This window comes from Oncorhynchus tshawytscha, linkage group LG30 (genome assembly GCF_018296145.1).
Source record: "Oncorhynchus tshawytscha isolate Ot180627B linkage group LG30, Otsh_v2.0, whole genome shotgun sequence".
Classification (NCBI taxonomy): Eukaryota; Metazoa; Chordata; class Actinopteri; order Salmoniformes; family Salmonidae; genus Oncorhynchus; species Oncorhynchus tshawytscha.
Window position 1 is genome coordinate 6,665,459 of NC_056458.1, and position 26,845 is coordinate 6,692,303.

At 41.4% G+C, this 26,845-nt stretch overlaps 2 protein-coding genes across 4 annotated transcripts; one reads left to right on the forward strand and one right to left on the reverse strand.

Annotated features, from left to right (window-relative positions):
* Nucleotides 1-1,559: 1,559 nt before the first annotated feature.
* Nucleotides 1,560-17,211, reverse strand: lg30hxorf58 (linkage group 30 CXorf58 homolog). Of its 2 annotated transcripts, none has more exons than XM_042309248.1 (7): nt 16,968-17,211; nt 16,478-16,586; nt 15,019-15,113; nt 14,723-14,828; nt 4,843-4,974; nt 3,549-3,708; nt 1,560-2,559 (listed from the first exon to the last, which is right to left on the reverse strand). In XM_042309248.1, exons 2-6 carry the CDS (start codon nt 16,499-16,501, stop codon nt 3,643-3,645), a joined length of 423 nt encoding a protein of 140 aa, XP_042165182.1. In that variant the 5' UTR covers nt 16,502-16,586; nt 16,968-17,211; the 3' UTR covers nt 1,560-2,559; nt 3,549-3,642. The 2 variants fall into 2 exon arrangements, with proteins under 2 accessions (XP_042165182.1, XP_024249040.2); XM_024393272.2 differs by lacking the exon at nt 16,968-17,211 and adding an exon at nt 16,713-16,958.
* apooa (apolipoprotein O, a) lies at nt 17,193-26,558 on the forward strand. 2 transcript variants are annotated; one of them, XM_024394669.2, is made up of 10 exons: nt 17,193-17,305; nt 18,491-18,592; nt 18,701-18,820; nt 19,441-19,473; nt 24,886-24,940; nt 25,069-25,164; nt 25,433-25,524; nt 25,715-25,795; nt 25,936-26,018; nt 26,297-26,558. In XM_024394669.2, the coding sequence occupies exons 1-9, from the start codon at nt 17,234-17,236 to the stop codon at nt 25,984-25,986; spliced, it is 702 nt and encodes a 233-aa protein (XP_024250437.1). In that variant the 5' UTR covers nt 17,193-17,233; the 3' UTR covers nt 25,987-26,018; nt 26,297-26,558. The 2 variants fall into 2 exon arrangements, with proteins under 2 accessions (XP_024250437.1, XP_024250438.1); XM_024394670.2 differs by lacking the exon at nt 19,441-19,473.
* Nucleotides 26,559-26,845: the final 287 nt, after the last annotated feature.

A 26,845-nucleotide genomic window follows, 5' to 3' on the forward strand; every position in this document is an offset into this window, starting at 1 on the left:
CAGACCAATTTCCCAAATAGGGGAGAAGCACTCAAAACCCACTAGTTGTTCTTTCAAAGAAAATAACACAAAATGGTAAGTCAGAAGACCTATCGTATTGCCAACCTTACAATGACAGCAAATATTATGAATTCAACAAACACACAATGAAAGGAAACTTTATTTCACACATTTTCTTGAAGTGAATGGTTTCACCCACTACTCTACCCGCGAACTGCGCGTTCTTTGATATCTACATTGCGCGCGAGGTTGATGGAAACTACATTTTTACTTTGTCACACACATGTGGCCTTGAGCACTTACTCGATGTCTACTATAGTGGCCACTATAATAGAGCAAAAATAGAATGCCTGTGTCACGATCGTCGTATGGAGGGAACCAAAGCGCAGCGTGGTTAGAATACATTCTTCTTTATTGAATGAAGAACACTTAAACAAAACGAACGTGACGCTATGATACCGTGTGCTGACACAGGCAACTACACAGACAATAACCCACGAAATACCCAAAGAGGATGGCTGCCTAAATATGGTTCCCAATCAGAGACGACGATAAACACCTGCCTCTAATTGGGAACCAATCTAGGCAACCATAGACCAACATAAACACCTAGATGAAAACAACCCCAAAAATCTACAAAAAAAACTAGACAGTAACCAACAACCTAGAATGAGACAAAAACACACATATCCCCCATGTCACACCCTGACCTAAAGAAAACAAAGACAGGCTAAGGTCAGGGCGTGACAGCCTGTTTGTTTCATGCTATTTCTACTTTTAAATTATTTTGTTTTTCCCCCAAGTGCAATATTTAGATGTGTATGGTCACAAGCATTCTATTATAAAGGCTGTCATGGGTAACTGCAATATTAGTGTATTGTTTTTTCTCAAGACTTGAGTGTCATTTGCAGGTAAGTCTAGGAAACAACACCGGGTTGCTTTCTTTACATTTTTTAGCTGTGAGTTAGGTTCACATTAACCACTTTTTAATTTACACAACAGACTGATCATGTAGATCATATTATTTTTTGTATAATTAGTTAAAACCTGCATTTCCCTCTAGCAGGGATTTTTTTTGCAAGTGTCACTTTTTTGGGCCTCACCAAGTTTGCATCCCTGACTTGGCACCATGGAGGTGCAGATGTTTACTTTCTACATGAGTTCTTTTTCAGTTTCGTCCTAAGAACAGTGTCACGCCCTGGTCGAAGTATTTTGTGTTTATCTTCATTTATTTGGTCAGGCCAGGGTGTGGCATGGGTTTTTGTATGTGGTGTGTATGTATTGGGATTGTAGCTTAGTGGGGTGTTCTAGTTAAGTCTATGGCTGTCTGAAGTGGTTCTCAATCAGAGGCAGGTGTTTATCGTTGTCTCTGATTGGGAACCATATTTAGGCAGCCATATTCTTTAAGGGTTTCGTGGGTGATTGTCCTTAGTGTCCTTGTTAGTTTACACAAGTATAGGCTGTTTTGGTTTTCGGTACGTTCTTTGCTTTGTAGTGTTTGTATAGATTCGTGTTTTATGTTTGTTTATTAAACATGTATCGCAAATCTACACGCCGCATTTTGGTCCGACTCTCCTTCACCACAAGAGAACCGTTACAAACAGATTGTAGTGGTAAAATAAAAAGGGCTAAATTTTTTGGTGCCATTTAGGCGAAATGGAATTCTAAGCGTCACTCCAGTTAGAGGCTCTGCGAACTTCAATTCCATTTATTTGCTATAGGCTCGCGCTAGTTTTCCAGTTTAGCCAACGTTATTATGCCATTTGTCAGCCTTGGGTGAATTTTGACTCTTTCTATTGTCCAGCCTAAGTCCAGACAGCAGCATAAACGTTTGCCTTCTATTTGTATCCATTCCATGCAGTCATTAAAAGAGAGACAACCGGCAGAATTATGTCCAGAGCCTTCTCTTCCCTTCCACCTACACCTCACCAGAACACAACGTACAGAACCGGTTACACATGCACAAAGCCCCACTGCTAGCAGGTGACACATACTTCTCCAGCACCTGTGACGCCACCATAATAATCCCACCACTGCCACAAATGTAGCGCGAGTGAGAACAGCTGACAGGCTTGATCTTAGTTTTATGGCGCAGTCTTCCAGTCTTATCGAGGCTACTGCTCTACCACCTGTAACACGAAAGCCCAGGCCTTAGGTTGAGGCAGTAGAATACCCAGTCACAGCTGTAGGCTAATACACTAATTTACACAAGCATTTTTATTAGATTTGTGTACAAAGCAAGAGAAGAGAAAATGAACAGCCATAGGAGTGGAAAATGTTTTTTTGGGTTAGGGTTAGTCTTGCTCAAGTTGAAGTTCTAGTTCAGGTGGATGGCACATTGTCCATATCATCCAGAGCAAGCTGTCTTGTCCACAAGCAGAGTTTCTCTGCTTCCTCTTCCCACTCAGAATCCGAGAGGGAATCCTCACTGGAGTCTTCCTCCAATCCCAATGGCCAAACTATCTGGGGTGCTTCAGGCTTTACACTTCCTTCCATGTCTTTCTCTTGCTCTCCTCTCTCTGGGTTGTGGTTTTTCTCTGTTGTTTCATTATTCTCATCCTGTGGAACGATGTAGAAATAAACTGATCAGGAATCGAGGCTACCTCTGCTATGTCCTGTTATCTACTGCACAGCGCTGATTGACCCCCCAAAAAAAAAAAAAAAAAAACATATGAGCAAGTACAATTTATGGTGTGTATATAAACTGAACAAAAAAATTGACGCAACATGTAAAGTGTTGGTCCCATGTTTCAAGAGCTTAAATAAAAGATCCCAGAAATTTTCCACAGGAGGACAAAACCCCTGAATTTCTCTCATTTTGTGCACAAATTTGTTTACTTCGCTGTTAGTGAGCACTTGTCCTTTGCCAAGAAAATTCATCCACCTGACAGGTGTGGCATATCATGAAGCTGATTAAACAGCATGATCATTACACAGGTACTCCTTGTGCTGGGGACAATAAAAGGCCACTCAAATGTGCAGCTTTGTCACACTACACAGTGCCACAGATGTCTCAAGTTTTTAGGGGTGGCGTGCAATTGGCATGCTGACTGAAGGAATGTCCAACAGAACTGTTGCCAGAGAACTTGATGTTCAGTTCTCTACCATAAACCGCCTCCAATGTCATTTTAGAGAATTTGGCAGTACATCCAACAGGCCCCACAACCGCAGACCACGTGTATAGAGTCATGTGTGTGAGTGGTTTTCTGATGTCAACATTGTGAACTGAGTGCCCCATGGTGGCAGTAAGGTTATGGTATGGGCAGGCATAAGCTACGGACAACAAACACAATTGCATTTTATCGATTGGCAATTTGAAAACTGTGACTTGATCCTGAAGCCCTTGTGAGGCCCATTTTCTTTAAAGATATCTGTGACCAACAGATGCATATCTGTATTCCCAGTCATGTGAAAACCATAGATTAGGGCCTAATGAATTTATTTCAATTGACAGATTTTCTCATATGAACTGTAACTCAGTGAAATATTTGAAATTGTTTAATATTGCATTTATATTTTTGTTCAGTATATGTTTCATATAAACTCACCTTTGGTGTACCCCCAAGGATATACAGATGTCTCATGCGGGCAGCTGTGGTGCGTGCACGGGCAGAGCGGCGAGTTGAGGGGAGTGGGGTGGAGCTAGTGGCAGGTTGTGAGGCATGGCGTGCTGTAGAAACCACAGAAGAGGGGGGAGCAGCAGGAGACCTAGGATCAAGTGAAGACTATTGCCATCATGATGCCATTTGTCATGAGTAGTAAACCACAGTTACTCAAGTAATGTGTATATACACTGAGTGTAGAAAAGATTATGAACACCTGCTCTTTCCATGACAGACTGACCAGGTGAAAGCTATGATCCCATATTGAGGCCGTCATTGTAAATAAGAATTTGTCCTTATTAACTGACTTGCCTAGTTAAATAAAAAAACTTGTTAAATCCACTTCAATCAGTGTAGATGAAGGGGAGGAGACAGGTAAAACAAATATTTTTAAGCCTTGAGACCAGTTGAGACATAGATTGTGTATGTGTGTCATTCAGATAGTGAATCGGCAAGTCAAAAGATTTAAGTGTTTTTGAATGGGGTATGATAGTATGTGCCAGGCGCACCGATTTGTGTCAAGAACTAGGTTTTTCATGCTCAACCATTTCCTGTGTGCATCAAGAATGGTCCACCACCCAAAGAACAACCAGCAAGCTTGACACTGTGGGAAGCATTGGAGTCGACATGGGCCAGCATCCATGTGGAGCGCTTTTGACACCTTGTAGAATCCATGCCCTGACGAATGGAGGCTGTTCTGAGGGTAAAAGGCGATGTAACTCAATATTAAGGTGTTCTTAATGTTTTTTACACTCAGTGTATACAGTATATCTTCCTATTGTAAATGCAAGAAACCACAATAATGACCTAATACAGTAGGGAATCTCACTCATAGTGCCCTCCTGAGCTTGTCTTTATGCTTACCTGAGCATCCGAGGTGGGATTGCTCCTCCAATCAGAGGGCAAGGAATTTGAGGAGCTAACAGCAGCAGCTCTTGCCTTAGCCTGTCTGCCACAGTGCCCTTCCCGCCCACCTCCAAGCTATCCCACTGTAGGATGTTTCGTGACAGTCCTTGAAGAGAGAGAGACCTCCAAGTGTTCTCTCGCCCTCCAAGGTATGCAGGTAGCTCGTCAAGGTGACTTGAGTACTAAAATTATGGTACATACTAGTGCTGTCAGATTTGTCTTGAAATCATGTCCATTGCATATGGTACAATTGTTTCATGTATGATGTAAAAGTATTGCTCTAAAATGCTCTGAATGTGAAGACTACTCTTATCAAAAATGTTCTCAATCTCACCTGCATAAAGTCCCTCATACAGGTGATATAAGACGTGTCAGAAATCATTCTCCCTTGCCTCTGGATCTCATCAGCAATAATGTGATTGATGAATATCCTATTTCCCATCATCCTGCAGGTGTCTGTTGTGGCCTACATGGAAGTACAAATAGGTTTAGATGATATGAGACATGTCGAACCAACTAAATCATCCACTTGTATTGACCACATCTTTGCTAATGCTGCAGAAATCTACTCAAAAGTAGTATCCATACCCATCAGATGTTGTGATCATATCTAGAAAAAACAGTTCCAAAGACTGGACCTAAAATAGTGCATAAGTGATCAGGATTTGCAATGATTCCTATGTTGAAGATATTAAAAATATTTGTTGGTCTGATGTGTGTAATGAGGAACATCCTGACGCTGCACTTGAAACATTTATGAAATTGCTTCTTCTGGTTACTGACAGGCATGCACCCATAAAGAAACTGACTGATAAAACTGCCAAATCCCCATGGATAGATGATGATTGAAAAACTGTATGGCTGAGAGGGATGTGGCTAAGAGAATGGCAAATAAGTCTAGCAATACAGCAGATTGGCAAAAATACAATAAATTGAGTAATCACGTAACTAAACAAAAAGAAGAAGAAACTACCGTAAAACTTCAATTAATAGCCCAGTCGTTTATTTTCTTAAATCACAGAACACAACAGGTGCTTATTAGAGGCTGGCTTCTATTTGAGCCAGGTGTCTATTTCATTAATGCACATAGCTTTTGCTCATTTGCATAGTACATTGTTTAATTCCAGCATTCACTTCCAGCAATTTAATGCATTTCTTAATTTGTTGCACTAACGTGGTATCATTTACACAATGTGTCACATTTATTTTGTCTTATTCGCCACTAGGCTGATTTCTGGGGGTCTACTCCTAAAGTTGACTTTTTGTGCTTCACAGTTAGCTAGTAGTTCTCAGCTGTTAGCAGCTGATTGCCATAATTTTTTGTTTGTTATTACTGAATTATTTAATATAACAAATCAAACATTTAACTTGCAAAAAAATCATGGTAATTCATGGTAACCTCATAAAAAATTCATTTAGACCCAGCACTTATTTGAAACAGGCGTTTATTTGCTGAATTGTGTGCCATTGCCGGCTATCAAAAGGGACAGGCGGATATTTGAAACTCAGTGTTTAATTGAAGTTTTACAGCATACTATAGAACAAAGATAAATTATATAAAGAATGATAGCAAAAAGCTCTTGAGCAAATTCCAATTCTAAAAAGCTCTGGAGTACATTAAATTCTAGGCAGAAAAGCTAACTCAGCTCCAGGCTAATGGATCATTCATAACATAACCCTTTGATATTGCCAACCACTTTAATAACTTTTTTTGTTGACAAGATTAGTAAGCTTAGGGATGACATGCAAACAACAAATACTGAGCCTTCATATTCATGCATAACGGACCAAATAATGAAAGATGAGCCCTGTAGCTTTGAATTCCGCAAAGTTAGTTAGTGTGGAAGAGGTGAAAAAAGTATTGCTATCTAATAAATAAGGACAAACCATATGGAACCGACAACCAGGATGGTATATTACCGAGGTTGGTAGCGGAATACATCACGACTCCTATTTGCCACATCTTCAATCTAAGCCTAGAAGGCGGAGTGTGCCCTCATGCCTGGAGGGAGGCAAAGGTCATTCCGCTGCCCAAAATTAGCAAAGCACCCTTTAATGGTTCAAACAGCAGACCAATCAGCCTGTTAACGATGCTTAGCAAACTTTTGGAAAAAATACAATGTTCTTTTACAGAAAACAAATTAACAACTTTCAGCATGCTTATAGGGAAGGGCACTCAAATAAATTGATAATAATAAGATTGTGGATGCTGTTTTGTTAGACTTCAGTGCAGCCTTTGACATCATTGATCATAACATATTGCTGAAACGTAGGTTTTATGGATTAACTTCCTCTGCCTTTATCATGGATGGACAGTTACTGTACCTATCGAATAGAACACAGAGGGTTTTATTTAATGGAAGCCTCTCTAATGCAAATTTGGTTGAGTGTGGTGTACCACAGGGCAGCCTGCTTGTACCATTATTGTTTTTTTGTTTATTAATGACCTTCCACTGACCTTGAATCAAGCCTGTGTGTCCATGTACGCTGACAACTCAATAGTATACACGTCGGCTGCAACAGTGAAATAAATAACTAACGCCCTTAACATAGAGATCTAGTCAGTTTTAGAATGGGTAACAAGAAATAGGCTGGAGCTAAATATCTCAAAAACAAACTTTATCTGGATCTATTATTGAATAATGTGGCTATTGAGTAAGTTGAAGAGACCTGACTGCTGGGTGGCACCGTAGCTAGGAATCTATCATGGAATCTATCAATCCATCAAAACATATAGACTCAATGGTTGCTAAAATGGAAAGAGGTCTGTCCATGATAAGGTGTCGCTCTGCTTTCTTGATATCTCAGTCAACCAGACAGGTCCTACATGCCTTAGTTTTGTCGCACCTGGACTACTGTCCAGTTCTATGGTCAGTTGCGGCAAAGAAGGCAAATTGCAGTTGGTCCAAAACAGAGCATCATGTATTGCACTTAGATGTACACGAAGGGAGAATGTCAATGACATGGATCTCTCCTGGCTCAAAGTTGAGGAGAGATTGACTGCATCACTATTGATCTTTGTTTGAGGTGGTGATGTGTTGAAGGTACCAAACTCTCTGTTCAAGCTGTTGGCACACAGTTCAGACACTCATCTGTATCACACAAGACATGCAACCAGAGGTCTCTTCACAGTCCCCAGGTCCAGAACAGAGGCTGGAAAACACATGGTATTAAATAGATCCATGACTAAATGGAACTCTTTGTCACCGCAGGTTTCTCAAGCTAGCAATAAAACCAGAATTTAAAAAAACAGATAAAAGAACACCTTACAGCACGACGGGGACTGTGAAGAGACACACAGGCATTTTTATGCATTTTGCATTGTATTATGTATTGTATTACAGTGCATTTGGGAAGGATTCAGACCCCTTGACTTTTTCCACATTTTGTAACGTTACAGCCTTATTCTAAAATGGAATAAATAAAAATAAAATTTTCATCAATCTACACACAATACTCCATAATGACAGAGTAAAAACAATTTTTGTCTAATATATAAAAAATGTATTTAAAAAATAACAACATATTTACATACTGTAAGTATTCAGACCCTTTGCTATGAGACTTGAAATTGAACTCAGATGCATCCTATTTCCATTGATCATCCTTGATGTTTCTACAACTTGATTGGAGTCCACCTGTGGTTCATTTAATTTATTGGTGTCACGCCCTGACCATAGAGTGCCTTTTTATTCTCTATGTTGGTTAGGTCGGGGTGTGACTAGGGTGGGTAATCTAGGTTGTTTTTTTCTGTTGGCCTGGTATGGGTCACAATCAGAGGCAGCTGTTTATCATTGTCTCTGATTGGGGATCATATTTAGGCAGCCATTTCACCACTGTGTTTTGTGGGATCTTGTTTATGTGTAGTTGCCTGTGAGCACTCCATACCTTCACATATCGTTTGCTTTTTATTGTTTTGTGCGTTTCACAAATAAAAAGATGTGGAACCCATATCACGCTGCGCCTTGGTCCGAATGTTATTTCGACGATCGTGACAATTGGACATTATTTGAAAAGGCACACACCTGCCTATATAAGGTCCCACAGTTGACAGTGCAAGTCAGAGCAAAAACCAAGCAATGAGGTTGAAAGAATTGTCCGTAGAGCTCCTAGACAGGATTGTGTCGAGGCACAGATCTGGGGAAAGGTACCAACAAATTTCTGCAGCATTGAAGGTCCCCAAAGAACACAGTGGCCTCCATCATTCTTAAATGGAAGAAGTTTGGAACCACCAAGACTCTCCCTAGAGCTGGCCGCCCGGCCAAACTGAGCAATTGGGGGAGAAGGGCCTTGGTCAGGGAGATGACCAAGAACACGATGGTCACTGTGACAGAGCTCCAGAGTTCCTCTGTGGAGATGGGTAAACCTTTCAGAAGGACAACCATCTCTGCAGCACTCCCCCAATCAGGCCTTTTTGGTAGAATGGCCACATGACAGCTCGCTTGGAGGTGCCTAAAGGTCACTCAGACCATGAGAAACAAGATTTTCTGGTCTGATGAAACCAAGATTGAACTATTTGGCCTGAATTCCAACCGTCACGTCTGGAGGAAACCTGGCACCATCCCTACGGTGAAGCATGATGGTGGCAGCATCATGCTGTGGCGATATTTTTCAGCGGCATGGACTGGAAGACTGGTCAGGATCGAGGGAAAGATGAAAATAACAAAGTACAGAGAGATCCTTGATGAAAACCTGCTCCAGAGAGCTTCACCTTCCAACAGTACAACGACCCTAAGCACACAGCCAAGACAATGCAGGAGTGGCTTCGAGACAAGTCTCTGAATGTCCTTGAGTGGCCCAGCCAGAGCCCCGACTTGAACCCAATGAGACATCTCTGGAGAGACCTGAAAATAGCTGTGCAGCGACGCCACCTGACAGAATTTGAGAGGATCTGCAGAGAAGAATGGGAGAAACACCATAAATACAGGTGTGCCAAGCTTGTAGCGTCATACCCAAGAAGACTCGATGCTGTAATCACTGCCAAAGGTGCTTCAACAAAGTACTGAGTGCAGGGTCTAAATACTTACAGTGGGGCAAAAAAGTATTTAGTCAGCCACCAATTGTGCAAGTTGTCCCACTTAAAAAGATGAGAGAGGCCTGTAATTTTCATCATAGGCACACTTCAACTATGACAGACAAAATGAGAAAAAAAATCCAGAAAATCACATTGTAGGATTTTTAATGAATTTATTTGCAAATTATGGTGGAAAATAAGTATTTGGTCAATAACAAAAGTTTATCTCAATACTTTGTTATATAACCTTTGACAGAGGTCAAACATTTTCTGTAAGTCTTCATGAGGTTTTCACACACTGTTGCTGGTATTTTGGCCCATTCCTCCATGCAGATCTCCTCTAGAGCAGGGATGTTTTGGAGCTGTTGCTGGGAAACACGGACTTTCAACTCCCTCCAAAGATGTTCTATGGGGTTGAGATCTGGAGACTGGCTAGGCCACTCCAGGACCTTGAAATGCTTCTTACGAAGCCACTCCTTCGTTGCCCGGGTGGTGTGTTTGGGATCATTGTCATGCTGAAAGACCCAGCCACGTTTCATCTTTAATGCCCTTGCTGATGGTAGGCTTTGTTACTTTGGTCCCAGCTCTCTGCGGGTCATTCACTAGGTCCCCCGTGTGGTTCTGGGATTTTTGTCCACCGTTCTTGTGATCATTTTGACCCCACAGGGTGATATCTTGCGTGGAGCCCCAGATCGAGGGAGATTATCAGTGGTCTTGTATGTCTTCCATTTCCTAATAATTGCTCCCACAGTTGATTTCTTCAAACCAAGCTGCTTACCTATTGCAGATTCAGTCTTCCCAGACTGGTGCAGGTCTACAATTTTGTTTCTGGTGTCCTTTGACAGCTCTTTTGTCTTGGCCATAGTGGAGTTTGGAGTGTGACTGTTTGAGGTTGTGGACAGGTGTCTTTTATACTGATAACAAGTTCAAACAGGTGCCATTAATACAGGTAACGAGTGGAGGACAGAGGAGCCTCTTAAAGAAGAAGTTACAGGTCTGTGAGAGCCAGAAATCTTGCTTGTTTGTAGGTGACCAAATACTTATTTTCCACCATAATTTGCAAATAAATTCATAAAAAATCCTACAATGTGATTTTCTGGATTTTTTTCCCTCATTTTGTCTGTCATGGTTGAAGTGTACCTATGATGACAATTACAGGCCTCTCTCATCTTTTTAAGTGGGAGAACTTGCACAATTGGTGGCTGACTAAATACTTTTTTGCCCCACTGTATGTAAATGTGATATTTCAGGTTTTTATTAGCAAAAATGTATAAAAACCTGTTTTTGCATTGTCATTATGGGGTATTGTGTGTAGATTGATGAGGGCGATTTAAAAAAAAAAAAACATTTTAGAATAAGGCTGTAATGTAACAAAGTGTGGAAAAAGTCAAGTGGTCTGAACAATTTCTGAATGCACTGTATGTAACTGATACGTGGTTGGGATACGACTGTGATATGTGGTTGTCTCGCCTGGCTATCTTAAGATGAATACCCAAGCTGTGGGTCGCTCTGGATGGGAGCGTCTGCTGAATGGCTAAATTGTAATGTAAATGTAGTGATATGTATGATTGTATAATTATGTATATTATGTATTTTATTTGTTGTGTTGTTTCCTGTTTGGACCCCAGGAAGAGTAGCCGCTGCCGAGGAAGAAGCTAATTGGGGATACTAATAAATAAATAAAACAGTTGAAGTCGGAAGTTTACATACACCTTAGCCAAATACATAAAAAATCGTTTTATCACAATTCCTGACATTTAATCCTAGTATAAATTCCCTGTCTTAGGTCAGTTAGGATCACCACTTTATTTTAAGAATGTGAAATGTTAGAATAATAGTAGAGAGAATGATTTATTTCAGCTTTTATTTCTTTCATCACATTCCTAGTGGGTCAGAAGTTTACATACACTCAATTAGTATTTGGTAGCATTGTCTTTAAATTGATTAACTTGGGTCAAACATTTCGGGTAGCCTTCCACAAGCTTCCCACAATAAGTTGGGTGAATTTTGGCCCATTCCTCCTGACAGTGCTGGCGTAACTGAGTCAGGTTTGTGATACAGTGGATTGAGGTCACTGCTTTATGATGGCCACTCCAATACCTTGACTTTGTTGTGCTTAAGCCATTTTGCCACAACTTTGGAAGTATGCTTGGGGTCATTGTCCATTTGGAAAACCCATTTGCGACCAAGCATTAACTTCCTGACTGATGTCTTGAGATATTGCTTCTATATATCCACATCATTTTCCTCCCTCATGATGCCATCTATTTTGTGAAGTGCACCAGTCCCTCCTGCAGCAAAGCACCCCCACAACATGATGCTGCCACCCCCATGCTTCACGGTTGGGAAGGTTTTCTACGGCTTGCAAGCCTTCCCCCTTTTCTTCCAAACATAACAATAGTCATTATGGCCAAACAGTTCTATTTTTGTTTCATCAGACCAGAGGACATTTCTCCAAAAAGTAGGGTCTTTGTCCCCATCTGCAGTTGCAAACTGTAGTCTGGCTTTTTTATGGCAGTTTTGGAGCAGTGGCTTCTTCCTTGCTGAGTGGCGTTTCAGGTTATGTCGATATAGGACTTGTTTTACTGTGGATATAGATACTTTTGTACCCGTTTCCTCCAGCATCTTCACAAGGTCCTTTGCTGTTGTTCTGGGATTGATTTGTACTTTTCGCACCAAAGTATGTTCATCTCTAGGAGACAGAACGCATGTCCTTCCTGAGTGGTATGACGGCTATGTGGTCCCATGGTGTTTATACTTGCATACTATTGTTTGTACAGATAAACATGGTACCGTCAGACATTTGGAAATTGCTCCCAAGGATGAACCAGACTTGTGGTAGCCTACAATTTTTTTCCTGAGGTCTTGGCTGATTTCTTTAGATTTCCCCATGATGTCAAGCAAAGAGGCACTGGGTTTGAAGGTAGGCCTTGAAATACATCCACAGGTACACTTCCAATTGACTCAAATGATGTCAATTAGCCTTTCTGAAGCCTCTAAAGCCATGACATCATTTTCTGGAATTTTCCAAGCTGTTTAAAAGGCACAGTCAACTTAGTGTATGTAAACTTCTGACCCACTTGAATTGTGATACAGTGAATTATAAGTTAAATAATCTGTCTGTTAACAATTGTTGGAAAAATTACTTGTGTCATGCAAAATAGATGTCCTAACCGACTTGCCAAAACTATAGTTTGTTAACAAGAAATTTGTGGAGTGGTTGAAAAACGAGTTTTAATGACAACCTAAGTGTATGTAAAGTTCAGACTTCAACTGTATATAGTTTGTGACAGCACGGGCAGCGCCATTGAGGCTATCTTTAATCTAAAGTGTAATGCGCCATGCTCTACCAACTGAGCTACAGAGGACCCATATGTGGGTAGTGGACAAGTGCACATTTCAGGAAAAAGTGTAAAGTATTGAGAATCTTAGACAGCAGGGGGGCTTCAACCCCCCAAGAGCACAAACATTGACATCTGTTTGACAACACCATAGATGTCAATAATGTACTTTGCTTTACATTGTGGACGACAGGAAAAGGAGGACCGAGCACGCCCCGATTCTCATCGACGGGGCTGTAGTGGAGCAGGTTGAGAGCTTCAAGTTCCTTGGCGTCCACATCACCAACAAACTAACATGGTCCAAGCACACCAAGACAGTCGTGAAGAGGGCACGACAAAACCTATTCCCCCTCAGGAGACTGAAAAGATTTGGCATGGGTCCTCAGATCCTCAAAAGGTTTTACAGCTGCACCATCGAGAGCATCCTGACGGGTTGCATCACTGCCTGGTATGGTAACTGTTCGGCCACCGACCGCAAGGCACTACAGAGGGTAGTGCGTATGGCCCAGTACAGCACCGGGGCCAAGCTTCCTACCATCCAGGACCTCTATACCAGGCAGTGTCAGAGGAAGGCCCTAAAAATTGGCAAAGACTCCAGCCACCCTAGTCATAGACTGTTCTCTCTGCTACCGCACGGCAAGCGGTACCGGAGCGCCAAGTCTAGGTCCAAAAGGCTTCTAAAAAGCTCCTACCCCCAAGCTATAAGACTCCTGAACAGCTGATCAAATGACTACCCAGATTTCTGCATTGCTGCTGCTACTCTCTGTTATTATCTATGCATAGCCACTTTAGTAACTCTTCCTACATGTACACAATTACCTCGACATCGGTGCCCCCGCACATTGACACATTGACTCTGTACCGCTACCCCTGTATATAGCCCCGCTATTGTTATTTACTGCTGCTCTTTAATTATTTGTTATTCTTATCTCTTACTTTTTTGGGGGGTATTTTCTTAAAACTACATTGTTGGTTAAGGGCTTGTAAGTAAGCATTTCACTGTAAGCTCTACACCTGTTCTATTCGGTGCATGTTACAAATCAAATTTGATTTGATTTGTACTGTACTGTATTGTGTTCTAATGTGTACTGTGCTCTACTGTACCCTAATTTACTGTTCTGTACTGTGCTCTAGTGTACTGTACTTTACCCTACTGTACTTTACCCATACAAATTGAAGGACCCATGGACTCTTGATCTAGTGGTCTTGGTCTTGAGACCACTGAAGATCACATCAATTTGTTTTTTAACTTGTCATGGTCTCAACTCACTGGGTCTGGATGTTGGGACCAATGTCCTGGTATTAATCTTGGTCTTGGCTCCAAATCATAGGCAACCCAATTTGAAGAAGATCATTGGCTTATCACTCCCAACCCATAGGAATCCCCACCCAGTTGACTACTTTTAAATAGTGGAAGCCCTCAATGGCTTATTTAAAGGTTTAGAAAATCTGGTTAAAGTAATGTTTTTACTATTTTGTTAATTTGGTATGCAAATACAATTTATTAAATTAATCTGTAATAGATTCATCAAAATGATCACTACTGTGCATTATTCTCTCTTTATTGCAACTTTGTCACAGTTTCAGTAGTTTCACAGTTTCAGTAGTTTCACAGTTTCACACATTTAGTGGGGTGGTAAGCAATTCAGGTAAAATGTCAAATATGCAACACAAAATATGTGTGTGTGTATTATATGACATATGTTGGAAGACTTGTGCTGTACATTTGGGAGGAATAGGTTACAATTTTTTTTATTTCAACCCCTAATTTATACCTCTTATGTAGAATGACCCATACAGTATATTATGAAAGGTAAGAGATGTCTCTCTCAGATAAGAGATGTCTCTCTCAGGCTTACCTGATTAGATGGTCGGAACACTCTTTTCCCAGAAATATATTGTCTTCCTCCTCCAAGGTGGAATATCTTGAAGACAATCACTGGAGGAAACTGGGACCCTGAAAATCTATCAGCCAAAGAACAAAAACAGGCCCATTACTGTGTTAGTGAGGTTTAGCATGCAATTTGGTCTCTTTGAATAGAACTACATCCACATGCTTTTTACGGTCAGCATTTTAATTTGGATTTACCAGACAATCTTTACACTTGTTGAGACCATAGCAGCAAAATGGGGATTAGGTCTACAGATGGGGTACCTGAATCTGACCTTGCAGTGCATGCTTGGATCTCTGACCAGATCAGCTTCACTGGGGCTGAGTTGGCGGAGAATAGCAGGTGCAAGACAGTGCTCCTGAACAGAACAATGACAAAAACAAATGACTCACTTTCTAGCCCACTTATAGTGCCTTGCAAAAGTATTCATAAAACCCCTAAATAAGATCTGGTGCAATCAATTACCTTCAGAAGTCACATAAAGTCCACCTGTGTGCAATCTAAGTGTCACATGATCTCAGTATATATACACCTGTTCTGAAAGGCCCCTAAGTCTGCAACACCACTAAGCAAGCGGCACCATGAAGACCAAGGAGCTCTCAACACAAGTCAGGGACGAAGTTGTGGAGAAGTACAGATCTGGGTTGGGTTATAAAAAAATAACAGAAACTTTGAACATCCCACGGAGCACAGTTAAATCCATTATTAAAAATTGAAAGAATATGGCACCACAACAAGCCTGCCAAGAGAGGGCCACCCACCAAATCTCACAGACCAGGCAAGGAGGGCATTAATCAGAGGCAAAAAAGAGACCAAAGATAACCCTGAAGGAGCTGCAAAGCTGCCCAGCGGAGATTGGAGTATCTGTCCATCCAACCACTTTAAGCCGTACACTCCATAGAGCTGGGCTTTACGGAAGAGTGGCCAGAAAAAAAGCCATTGCTTAAAGAAAAAAATTAGCAAACACGTTTGGTGTTCGCTAAAAGGCATGTGGGAGACACCCCAAACATATGGGAGAAGGTTATCTGGTCAGATGAGACTAATTCTTGTGGGAAACCTGTTTCAGTCTTCCAGAGATTTGAGACTGGGACAGAGGTTCACCTTCGTCACATTTAAATGTCTTTAATTGGCCTTGTCAAAGCCCAGACCTCAATCCAATTGAGAATCTGTGGTATAACTTTAAAGATTGCTGTACACCAGTGGAACCATCCAACTTGAGGAGCTGGAGCAGTTTTGCCATGAAGAATGGGCAAAAATCCCAATGGCTAGATGTGCCAAGTTTATAGAGACATACCCCAAGAGACTTGCAGCTGTAATTACTGCAAAAGGTGGCTCTACAAAGTATTAACATTGGGGGGGGGGGAATAGTTATACACGCTCAAGTTTTCAGTTTTTTTGTCTTATGTCTTGTTTGTTTCACACAAAAACATATATATTTGCATCTTCAAAGTGCATGTTGAGTAAATAAAATTATACAAACCCCCCCAAAAATATATTTGTAGGTTGTAAGGCAACAAAACAGGAACAATTCCAAGGGGGGTGAATACTTTCGCAAGCCACTGTACATAAGTGAACATCTGATATAATGATTATATCAGATTTTCACACAGCTCCCCTATAATTGAGTTCATATTAAGGATATTTAGCCTATGATCAATTTAAATCTGAATTGCAATGTTGTGTTGATCAGTAAGGCTGCCAGGCTTCAACTCAAGCACTCACAGCAGCACGAACAGTGAGCGACATCAGCTGGAAAAGTCTTTTGTCTTGGTGAGACCTCCAGTATGTCTGGATCTTCTTCGCGGAAAATACACGCTCCTCTTGATTGAATCTGAATGATGTAAATTCACAATCAGAGACTCAGAATATATCAAGGTCAGACATTTAACAACAGAAGCAGACTTTATCATGTGCGAGGCCTCGTCTTGTACAATTAATCTACGGACCGGACCCTTACCCATATTCCATTTTCCACTCCAGCAATGCTGTTTTCTCTGCCTGTGGTGTATCTTGTTAGAGACGAGTTGCTAAGGGACGATTAGAATACTAACTTCACCGGCCAGTAAAGACACATTTCCTGAGCTAATCAGAGCGTTGGTGCTATACGGAATCGTTGCGACGCCCATACCCTAACTCCTACCCTTAGCCTAACTTTAACCTTAATCCTTTCCTAACCCTAACCATTTTAAATCGGTTAGGGACCCTTCCTTACCTTAATCATTTTCAATGTCAACTTCAATGAGGATAGGGATGTCCCAAGGATCCCAGATAGCATTGGAAAAAGCCTGCAAAAAAATGTACAAACTGATTGTCGACCTTTGCATTCTTATGTGTTAATAACGTGTGTATTAACAAATAGTTTATTATCAAGTAATTATCTGGTTAGTCATTGGCCTTATTATGAGAACACCGGCCTATGAGATGAAGAGCTGAGGGAAGATAGCGAGTTTCGGATTGGAATGCGACCTGAGGCGCAGCATGTTCCCTTTCGGACACCGTAAGTACTCGAAGCTTGGCACGGTAAAAACAAAAAAAAGGATCATGTACAAGGTGAGAATAGAAACTTTATGTACTACGTAATAACTTAATGTTAGGAAATTAATTTATTTCCGATTCAGTCCACACTGAGTTATGTGTTTTATTAATTTACTGTTTTAGTTGAATAGCGATCTGTTTCAATAAAATTAAGGGGAATCGATCCCCCGGTGAAGCACAGAGGGCGTAAGGACAGCGAGCAAGACACCATGATTATCAAGGGCATTGCATTAAATGCATAACACAGTATATATTTTTCTTCATTATGTCGGAGTCATTCATACTGATACTTAGAGTTTCTGGCGCTCTGAAGTAGCTGTCTCTTGTCACTCATGCATAGCCAACTAAAGTCGAAAGTAAGAAAACTCAGCTAGTTTTTCACACGCGTTCGGGCTGAGTTTACCACACTCTGTAGGTCCTTACTTGGTCTATCCACACGGTACTTGAGGAGACTCGTGAGAGCATATGAAGGGGTACTCTGGGCAGAACAACATTCAGTTGGTGGTACAGTAACCGAAAACGTTTGGGAACCACTGCTTTAGGCTAGAAGTTCATGAACTAGACAGACACTCGATATACCGGTATTGTCACATGCCTACTTAATGGGATGAACAATATACTCTTTTTTTTTTTTACACTAGATGGCGACATTGATCTTCTGTAAGACTTAAAGGCCACAATTCTCAATTCCATTACAACTTCTAGCTTCTACTCTTTTGGTGTTTCCAGGTGTGAATGTACTGCTTGACAGGTGAAATTTCCAACATTGTGATGGCCTCACTAGGTAATAGCCTGGCTGACTCGATTCACGTTACTCACAGCGAGACCTACCATCTTCACGTGAGAAGGTGTAGACCGAACTGCAAATGTACACCTGAGACTTACCCCAGTGTTTTACCAAAAAGGCTCAGTGGAACTGCTTTGACTGTGCTTGGTATTTTTCAGTTGGCATTTTAAATAACAATGGCTAACTGTGAACATGGGTTTACACGTTCCACGGTTAACACCTTCTCGCAAAGCAACTGTCTTGATGATGCAGAGGTTGTTGATTCCACTCACCCCAAGTCTTGTGTCAAACACAGTTCCCGAAAAATAACACTTGAGCTTACGTTAACATAAACGCTGGCCACAACACTGGTGTGGGTTAAGTCTCAGATGGAAATGCCCCATTGATGTCCCAGTCATCCTGTGTCTTCCCAGGTAGCAGGTGTGGCTGCTGTGCCTGGAACCCTATGCCTGATTTCAGGGACTGTGTTTGCTGCCACCAAGGACAATCCAAATGTCACCTTAAATACAGATGAGGTACCGCATTGTGCGCACAATCACACTTTCTGAAGTCTTTCAGCATACATCCAATCTGAGGCAAGCCCACATTGGGATGAGGTAACTGACCCATATTGTTTGTTACAGCTCTCCCTCTACACTATACCGCAGCAGAAGTTCCGCTATGTGGAGCCAGAGATAGGGCACTTGGAGCAAGGTGTTACCACTCTAAGGAAACTGGCAGAGCCCTACACTACTTGGTGTCAGGTACATTGATAACCCTACTCACCTGTGATCTACTGGGTGATAGTAATTCTTTCCTCTGTTAGGAACAGTCTTTTCTATCTGAAAAATAAGGACAGTTGTTGGGTGTTTGTTTAGATATGCAACTCCAGGCAAGATTCATAATGTCTGATACCCCATCCTCACTCCAAAATACCTTCACATGGCCACTGTAATGTGAAATGTTTATGCCCTGCTTTACATTATCATCCCAGCTGCTTTTGCGTATTTTACAATGCACCCCTGCAAAGATGTACTGTGATTAGTTGTGACTGGTAAATATTAACCACAGTAGGTCTCACTAAAATCAATTCGTCTTTGTTTTCTCTTTGAGTATGAACAGTACTTATTTTCCCAGAGACCAGTTAATATTTACTGGTATTCCTTTGTGTCTAGAGCTATTATACATCCTGTTTCACAATGGCTGATAAATCTTTACAGTGTTTCATCATGGCCAGTAAACATTTACTGTTGATTCCATGCTGCAATCAATAATCATTGCACGTGTTGAAATGATTTTGTCTATCACCAATGAAGTGTTAGTCATGATTGTGCTGCTCTGCTTCTGCCCCTGTGATCACGACAATGATCTGCTCCCCTTTCAGCAAACAAGCCATTCAGCAGTGGAAAATGTTCAGGTACTCCCCCATAGCCACTCACACATGATTTAAAATCAAAACAAATCAAGCTTTATTTATACAGTGCATTTCAGACATGGAATGCAACATAATGTGCTTTGCAGGGGGGAAAAAACAAATAAAATACAATGAAAATAAAAGCTGAAATATTTACTGCACAACAAATATAAGATGAAAAAAATAAAAAAAATGAATGACAAACTGAACAATTAAAAAAGACCCGAAGGAAAAGCAACGCTAAAAATGTTTTGATATCTCTTTTGGGCTCCTGAGTGGCGCTTTGGTCTAAGGCGCTGCATCTCAGTGCTACTACAGACCCTGGTTTGATTCAAGGCTGTATCGCAACCGACCGTGATTGGGAGTCCCATAGGGCGGCGCACAATTGGCCCAGCGTCATCCGGGTTTGACTGGGGTAGGCAGTCTTTGTAAATACGAATTTGTTCTTAACTGACTTACCTAGTAAAATAAAGGTTAAATAAAAATATGTCCACAGTTTTGTATCAAACTTCTCATTAGGTCTTGCTTGACTGATACCCAGCCTAATATTGATTATCTTATCTTTGAAATATGCTGCAAACTCATCACATTTAGATGAGGAAAGTTCACATAGGTTTGCGGGGGGTAGGATTTATCAGGCCATTAATGGTCAAGAAGAGCACTCTCAAATTATTCTGATTTAATAGTGATCAAGTTATAAAAATGAGCTTGTCTGGCATTTCTAATTGCCTTGTTATAAATGCCAAGTTGCTCTCTCAGAATATCATAATGGACGTGCAACTTTGACTTTCTCCACATCCGCTCTGCAATTACTTCTTAATTGATTTGTTTCCTCACTCATCCAAGGGAATCTCCGTTTGGATGTGACCTTTTTCAACTTTACTGGAGCTATGGCATCAATGGTTGTCCTTAATTTACTATTAAGGTTTTCAACTTAATCATCACAAGAGGAAGACAGAATAGGTGGTGGAGTAATTGTTCATACACTCAATAAAATCTGTAGCAACTTCAGAGGTAAGATAGCGTTTCTAAATAATGTGTTCAGTATTACCCTGTGCTATGGGCAACAAGGTAGTGAAAAATCCACAGTGGTGATCAGATAAAGCAACATCAACAATAGAGGATACAGTGGGGCAAAAAAGTATTTAGTCAGCCACCAATTGTGCAAGTTCTCCCACTTAAAAAGATGAGAGAGGCCTGTAATTTTCATCATAGGTACACTTCAACTATGACGGACAAAATTAGAGAAAAAAATCCAGAAAATCACATTGTAGGATTTTTAATGAATTATTTGCAAATTATGGTGGAAAAATAGTATTTGGTCACCTACAAACAAGCAAGACTTCTGGCTCTCACAGACCTGTAACTTCTTCTTTAAGAGGCTCCTCTGTCCTCCACTCGTTACCTGTATTAATGGCACCTGTTTGAACTTGTTATCAGTATAAAAGACACCTGTCCACAACCTCAAACAGTCACACTCCAAACTCCACTATGGCCAAGACAAAAGAGCTGTCAAAGGACACCAGAAACAAAATTGTAGACCTGCACCAGGCTGGGAAGACTGAATCTGCAATAGGTAAGCAGCTTGGTTTGAAGAAATCAACTGTGGGAGCAATTATTAGGAAATGGAAGACATACAAGACCACTGATAATCTCCCTCGATCTGGGGCTCCACGCAAGATCTCACCCCGTGGGGTGAAAATGATCACAAGAACAGTGAGCAAAAATCCCAGTACCACACTGAGGGACCTAGTGAATGACCTGCAGAGCTGGGACCAAAGTAACAAAGCCTACCATCAGTAACACACTACGCCGCCAGGGACTCAAATCCTGCAGTGCCAGACGTGTCTCCCTGCTTAAGCCAGTACATGTCCAGGCCCGTCTGAAGTTTGCTAGAGAGCATTTGGATGATCCAGGAGAAGATTGGGAGAATGTCATATGGTCAGATGAAACCAAAATATAACTTTTTGGTAAAAACTCAACTCGTCGTTTGGAGGACAAAGAATGCTGAGTTGCATCCAAAGAACACCATACCTACTGTGAAGCATATGGGGGTGGAAACATCATGTTTTTCTGCAAAGGGACCAGGACGACTGATCCGTGTAAAGGAAAGAATGAATGGGGCCATGTATCGTGAGATTTTGAGTGAAAACCTCCTTCCATCAGCAAGGGCATTGACGATTAAACGTGGCTGGGTCTTTCAGCATGACAATGATCCCAAACACACCGCCCGGGCAACGAAGGAGTGGCTTCGTAAGAAGCATTTCAAGGTCCTGGAGTGGCCTAGCCAGTCTCCAGATCTCAACCCCATAGAAAATCTTTGGAGGGAGTTGAAAGTCTGTGTTGCCCAGCAACAGCTCCAAAACATCCCTGCTCTAGAGGAGATCTGCATGGAGGAATGGGCCAAAATACCAGCAACAGTGTGTGAAAACCTTGTGAAGACTTACAGAAAACGTTTGACCTCTGTCATTGCCAACAAAGGGTATATAACAAAGTATTGAGAAACTTTTGTTATTGACCACATACTTATTTTCCACCATAATTTGCAAATAAATTCATTAAAAATCCTACAATGTGATTTTCTGGATTTTTTTTCTCATTTTGTCTGTCATAGTTGAAGTGTACCTATGATGAAAATTACAGGCCTCTCATCTTTTTAAGTGGGAGAACTTGCACAATTGGTGGCTGACTAAATACTTTTTTGCACCACTGTATGTCAATAGAAAGCCCCTTGGTAATAACCAGGGCCACAATGATTTTGTCACAGTTCTCAAGGACAATAGACAATAGTTCAGATAAATCAGTAAAGAAAGTGTGGCAGTGATTTGGTGGCCAATAGAGCGTTATGGCCAGCACTGGTGGCTGCCATTTAAACAGTATAGCACGCTGCTCAAAAGATCCAAAGTCGCCAAACAAAATGTCCTTACAGCTGAAAGCATTAGTAAAAAAACAACAACCTGCAGTTAGGGTGAATCCTGTCTCTTTTAAAAAGTGATGGTTGCTCCCACAACAAATTTAAAAAATAGTCTGCAGGTACTCGTTCAGGGCAAAGAGTCGTCTGAAACGTTCCAAACCCCTTCGGTAGCAGGGAGGTGGCCAGAGATAATTATTATCTTCCCTGTGCTAGCGAGGGTGTTTAACATTTTTTTGTAGTTCTCCCTCAGATCCTCAAATCGCCTAAAACGAAGGTCATTAAAACCTACATGTGATGATGGTGTCAATATTGGAGTAGTTGGCCAGAACGGTGGGCAGGAGGGAGTTGATGTCATGGACACGAACTCCTGGGTAAAAGTGGACCTTGGTCGGTCCACAGATCTAGGGCAGGCCAAAATCTCACTGGGTGGCCGCTGGCTGTTGCTATACACCCAGGATCCGTGCTGATTCCCGGGGCTGGTAGGTCCGTCTCAAGCGAGGAAAAGCTGTTTGATAGCTGGATCACATCTTCTCGAATAGATGAAGGGTGGCCAGACTTCTTCCCCAATCTCCTACGCCTTGAGAGTGTCGTCTCCCATGGGCCGCAGAGTTGAGCTTAACATCTGTCTGTTGGGGAAAGGAAGGCCCTAAAAATTGTCAAAGACTCCAGCCACCTTAGTCATACTATTCTCTCTGCTAATGCACGGCAAGCGGTACCGGAGTGCCAATTCTAGGTCCAAGGGGCTTCTAAACCGCTTCTACCCCCAAGCCATAAGACTCGTTCAGGAGTCTAATCAAATCTAATCAAATGGCTACCCAGACTATTTGCATTGCCCCCACCCCACCCCCCCTTTTGTGCTGTTGCTACTCTGTTATTTTATATGCATAGTCACTTTAATAACTCTACCTACATGTACATATTACCTCAATTACCTCGACTAACCGGTGCCTCCGCACATTGACTCTGTACCGGTGCCCCAGGTATATGGCCACGCTATTGTTATTTTCCTGCTGCTCTTTGATTTGATTTGTGCCCAGGGTTGGTTAAAAACACTGGTGGGCTAGCTCTGTTAGCGTTAGCCGTTAGCCTGCTCTGTTTTCACGATGGCTTGCATCTAACTGCTACTTAACAGGAATCCGGAACACAAACTTGCGGCTGACCGGGTCGCGGAATCTGTAGCAATACAAACTTTACCTCTGATTTTAAAACTTTTTCATAAAAATATCAAATCGAGTATAGACCGTACACCATTCTGTTGTGCGCTTTGATGACACACACAATCATCATAAACTCACAGAGAGGGATTGAGATTCAGCTGGTTAGTTGTTATGTCTAAAAGACTGGTAAAGTACTCTGTAAATGTTTTTTTCAAACCCATTCAGCCTCTCCATTTTTGCTCGGCCAGGCTGTTCCATTTTTGCTCTAGAAGCTTCTGTTTGTGGCTGTGATCACTGCTTCTAAGTCACCCATCTGACCTCATGCCCCATTGGCTCCCTCAGTTAGGAGATAAGCAGCTCATTAACATGCATCACATGTTTGTCAGTAAAGTACAGTGGTTGGAACTTTATTGGTAGTTGCTCTTTTACAGTGCAGAATGTCTTTGCAACGTTTCAAGGGTACACAAAGTGCTGTTGGTTGATGTTTCAACTAGAGCTCCCTACTGGGTGACAAATTGACCTGTGCTTTAGGCTGTAAAACCCAATTTACAAATCGTGATTGTAAACAGTCAAATAAACCTTTGTATTGTAGGTAATTCTGACTCTATTGCAGGGTAAATAAAGACAGGTCTTTTCGTAGGCAAACAGAACTGTATGAGGGTTCTAAGGGCGTGGCAGTCCTACTGTAACCAGTTCTGTACCAGTACCTTTCTGTGTTGTGTTCTGGTGAGGTGTAGGTGGAAGGAAAGAGAAGGCTCTGGACACAATTCTGCCAGTTGTCTCTCTTTTAATTGCTGCATGGTATGGATACAAATGCAAGGCAAACTTTAATGCTGCCGCCTGGACTAACATGCACAAGTATGTTTGCCTCTCATCTCGCTTTGAGCAAACTGAGGAGTAAAAGCATGGCTCCCGTTGATGACGACAACAACACAATTTAGAAAATAAATAAAATAATTTATCCTTGAAAGTAGTGTAATACATATCAAAATAACCATAAAATAATAAATGAAAATAAATATGAGAGATTTTCAGTAAAATACATAAAGTATATTTTACACCTGTTACACTACCACTAGTTATACTACCACTATAACAATCACAGTACAAACAATATAAAGCAATCACAAGTACACAGTTAACTTGAATTGAAGATTACTGAGCAAGAGCATATTTACTGTGAAATACCATATTATCATGTTATTAAATGTCAACTTGTTCTGTAACAATGAAAAATAAGCATTGATCCATTATTGAATGGCTCTGAAGGTGCAGAGATTGGGTGACATGAGCTGATGTACGTTACGTGTTCACTGTACTGTCCTCTTCTCCTGTGGGATTCAGGGTGCCATTGGACAAGTGAAGCCCAAGGTTGAAAGTGCCATCCAATTAGGAAATGGTAAGAGAACACACACCCCATGATACACATAAAGTGGACTCATTACTCATACACTGTAATGTACACCCATTTGTACAGATAGAACGTCTGTTTCAGTTTGGTAACAGAGTCACTTTCTGTTATTTCAGAGACTTTCACTTTCCTGCAAAACCCTCCTGCTGAATTCTACCCCCGGGCTGGGGTCATTGGTTTTGCTGGTATCCTTGGACTCTTTCTTGCAAGAGGTAAATAGTGGGTGTAAGTTTTGGGTTTAGATGAAGAGTACCCTGTTTTTGATCTCAATTGTTTTAGGGGTTTTATCCACTTGTCCTTGTGCTAAGCAAGCACTCTGAGTCTCTGTGCCAGAGGCAGAGCTGTAGCCTCCTGACCATACAAGGCCGGGGTACAAATCTCAAACCTACTGCTGCTTCCTGTTGCCCTCTCCGGCTTCCTTTTCTTGTTTTTAATCTCCTTGAATATGGTCTATGTGACCCTCTCTCCTCTGTCTTCTAGGCTCCAGGGTGAAGAAGCTGATCTATCCTACAGGACTGATGGCTGTGGGCTACACTATGTACTACCCTCAGCAAGCCGCATCAATCGCCAAGGTGAGTTAGCGTGTCAATACTGTATGTAAGATGTTTGTTTTTTTAACCTACTCGTGTGGGAGATAATGCATATTGTTCCATACCAAGACATAAGACGGTGTTGTAGGGTCATTCTTAATCCTGTGATGTTTGATTCTTAATGTATACTATTTTGCTTAAACCGATTTATCGGTTCCCCTCCTTCCCACAGAACACAGGAGACTCGTTGTACGATTTTGCCCTGCAGGGCTACGTTAACGTAGAGAAGGTGTTCAAGTCAGTGGAGGCGAAGGTGAGCTCATCTTGTAAGGTCAAAACTAGTTTGATCCTGAGGATGGAGATGGTACAGAGTTACTGTGCAGATCAATGCAGATTATTTGGAATGGGTTGACCAGTCTGAATTTTCACATCCTACCATGAATCCTTCCACAGCCAATGAAAAAAGAGAAACCAGAGGAAAATAAACCAGAAGAAACCAGATAAGAGCTGCAGAGGCCAAACCATGATCGCAGCAGGTACAACAAACCTGAACATTTTCGCACAATAACAGCCTGCCAGCACCCAACACTTTAATCATTGCCCTAGTGGTCAACCTGCAGGCTTATGTAACACCCAAATAACTTGCCACAAAATGTTGTCAATTCATTATAAATCCTTTTATAGTAACATTTATGCCAACTTTAAGATATTTTGGGGGGAAATCAGAGAACAAACCAGTGTACTTTTCATATCAGGTGCTAATGCTAGCAAAGTCTTGTCGATAAAAGGCTAACAATGAGTTCTCTCTTTTCAGATACATTGTGATACTAGGATCGTGACAACAAAACAAGATTAGAAGTCTTCCCAGGTCCTCCCAATGTATGCTACCATAAGTCATGGTTAGGCTCGCTCCCATTTGCGACTAATGACCAGCTTTTGCACTAGCCTTTCTCTCTGGCATTTACCCAGGAGGGGGCAGGACCTATCACAAAGTTTTAAACTTTATGTATTGAAGGTTCAGCTTTGTGATTTGAATGTATTTATGTAGACCGGAATAAAATCTATATTGTACGATCTATATTGACAGCGTTGATTTTAAAATGAAAGCCCACCGAAAACTGTAGAGGTTTTGTACATAGGCACCCTAAGCGTGTGTGAGAACTACTACGCGAAGAAAAACATTGTTTGACAAGACAGTTAAGTCTGTCCTTCCATAAACAAGCACCCACTTCTCCTTCTGAGCCAGACAGTATCGTCGAGCCAGTTACAAACGATCTATACATGCTGAGTCATGTTGAAATCTATGTTCCAGTACAAGGTCACATGACTAGGATAGTTCTCCTTTGTTTATGGAAGGTCAATC

Excerpts from the sequence above, each read along its gene's own strand:
- apooa (XM_024394669.2), top strand. The coding sequence starts at position 17,234 with ATGTTCCCTTTCGGACACCGTAAGTACTCGAAGCTTGGCACGGTAAAA. Across the intron at positions 19,474-24,885 it reads CAGCAGTGGAAAATGTTCAG|GGTGCCATTGGACAAGTGAA; the intron begins GTACTCCCCCAT and ends TGTGGGATTCAG. Across the intron at positions 25,165-25,432 it reads TGGACTCTTTCTTGCAAGAG|GCTCCAGGGTGAAGAAGCTG; the intron begins GTAAATAGTGGG and ends TCTGTCTTCTAG.
- lg30hxorf58 (XM_024393272.2), bottom strand. Across the intron at positions 14,829-15,018 it reads CACTGCAAGGTCAGATTCAG|ATTTTCAGGGTCCCAGTTTC; the intron begins GTACCCCATCTG and ends TTTGGCTGATAG. Across the intron at positions 4,975-14,722 it reads TGTTCCGACCATCTAATCAG|GCCACAACAGACACCTGCAG; the intron begins GTAAGCCTGAGA and ends ACTTCCATGTAG.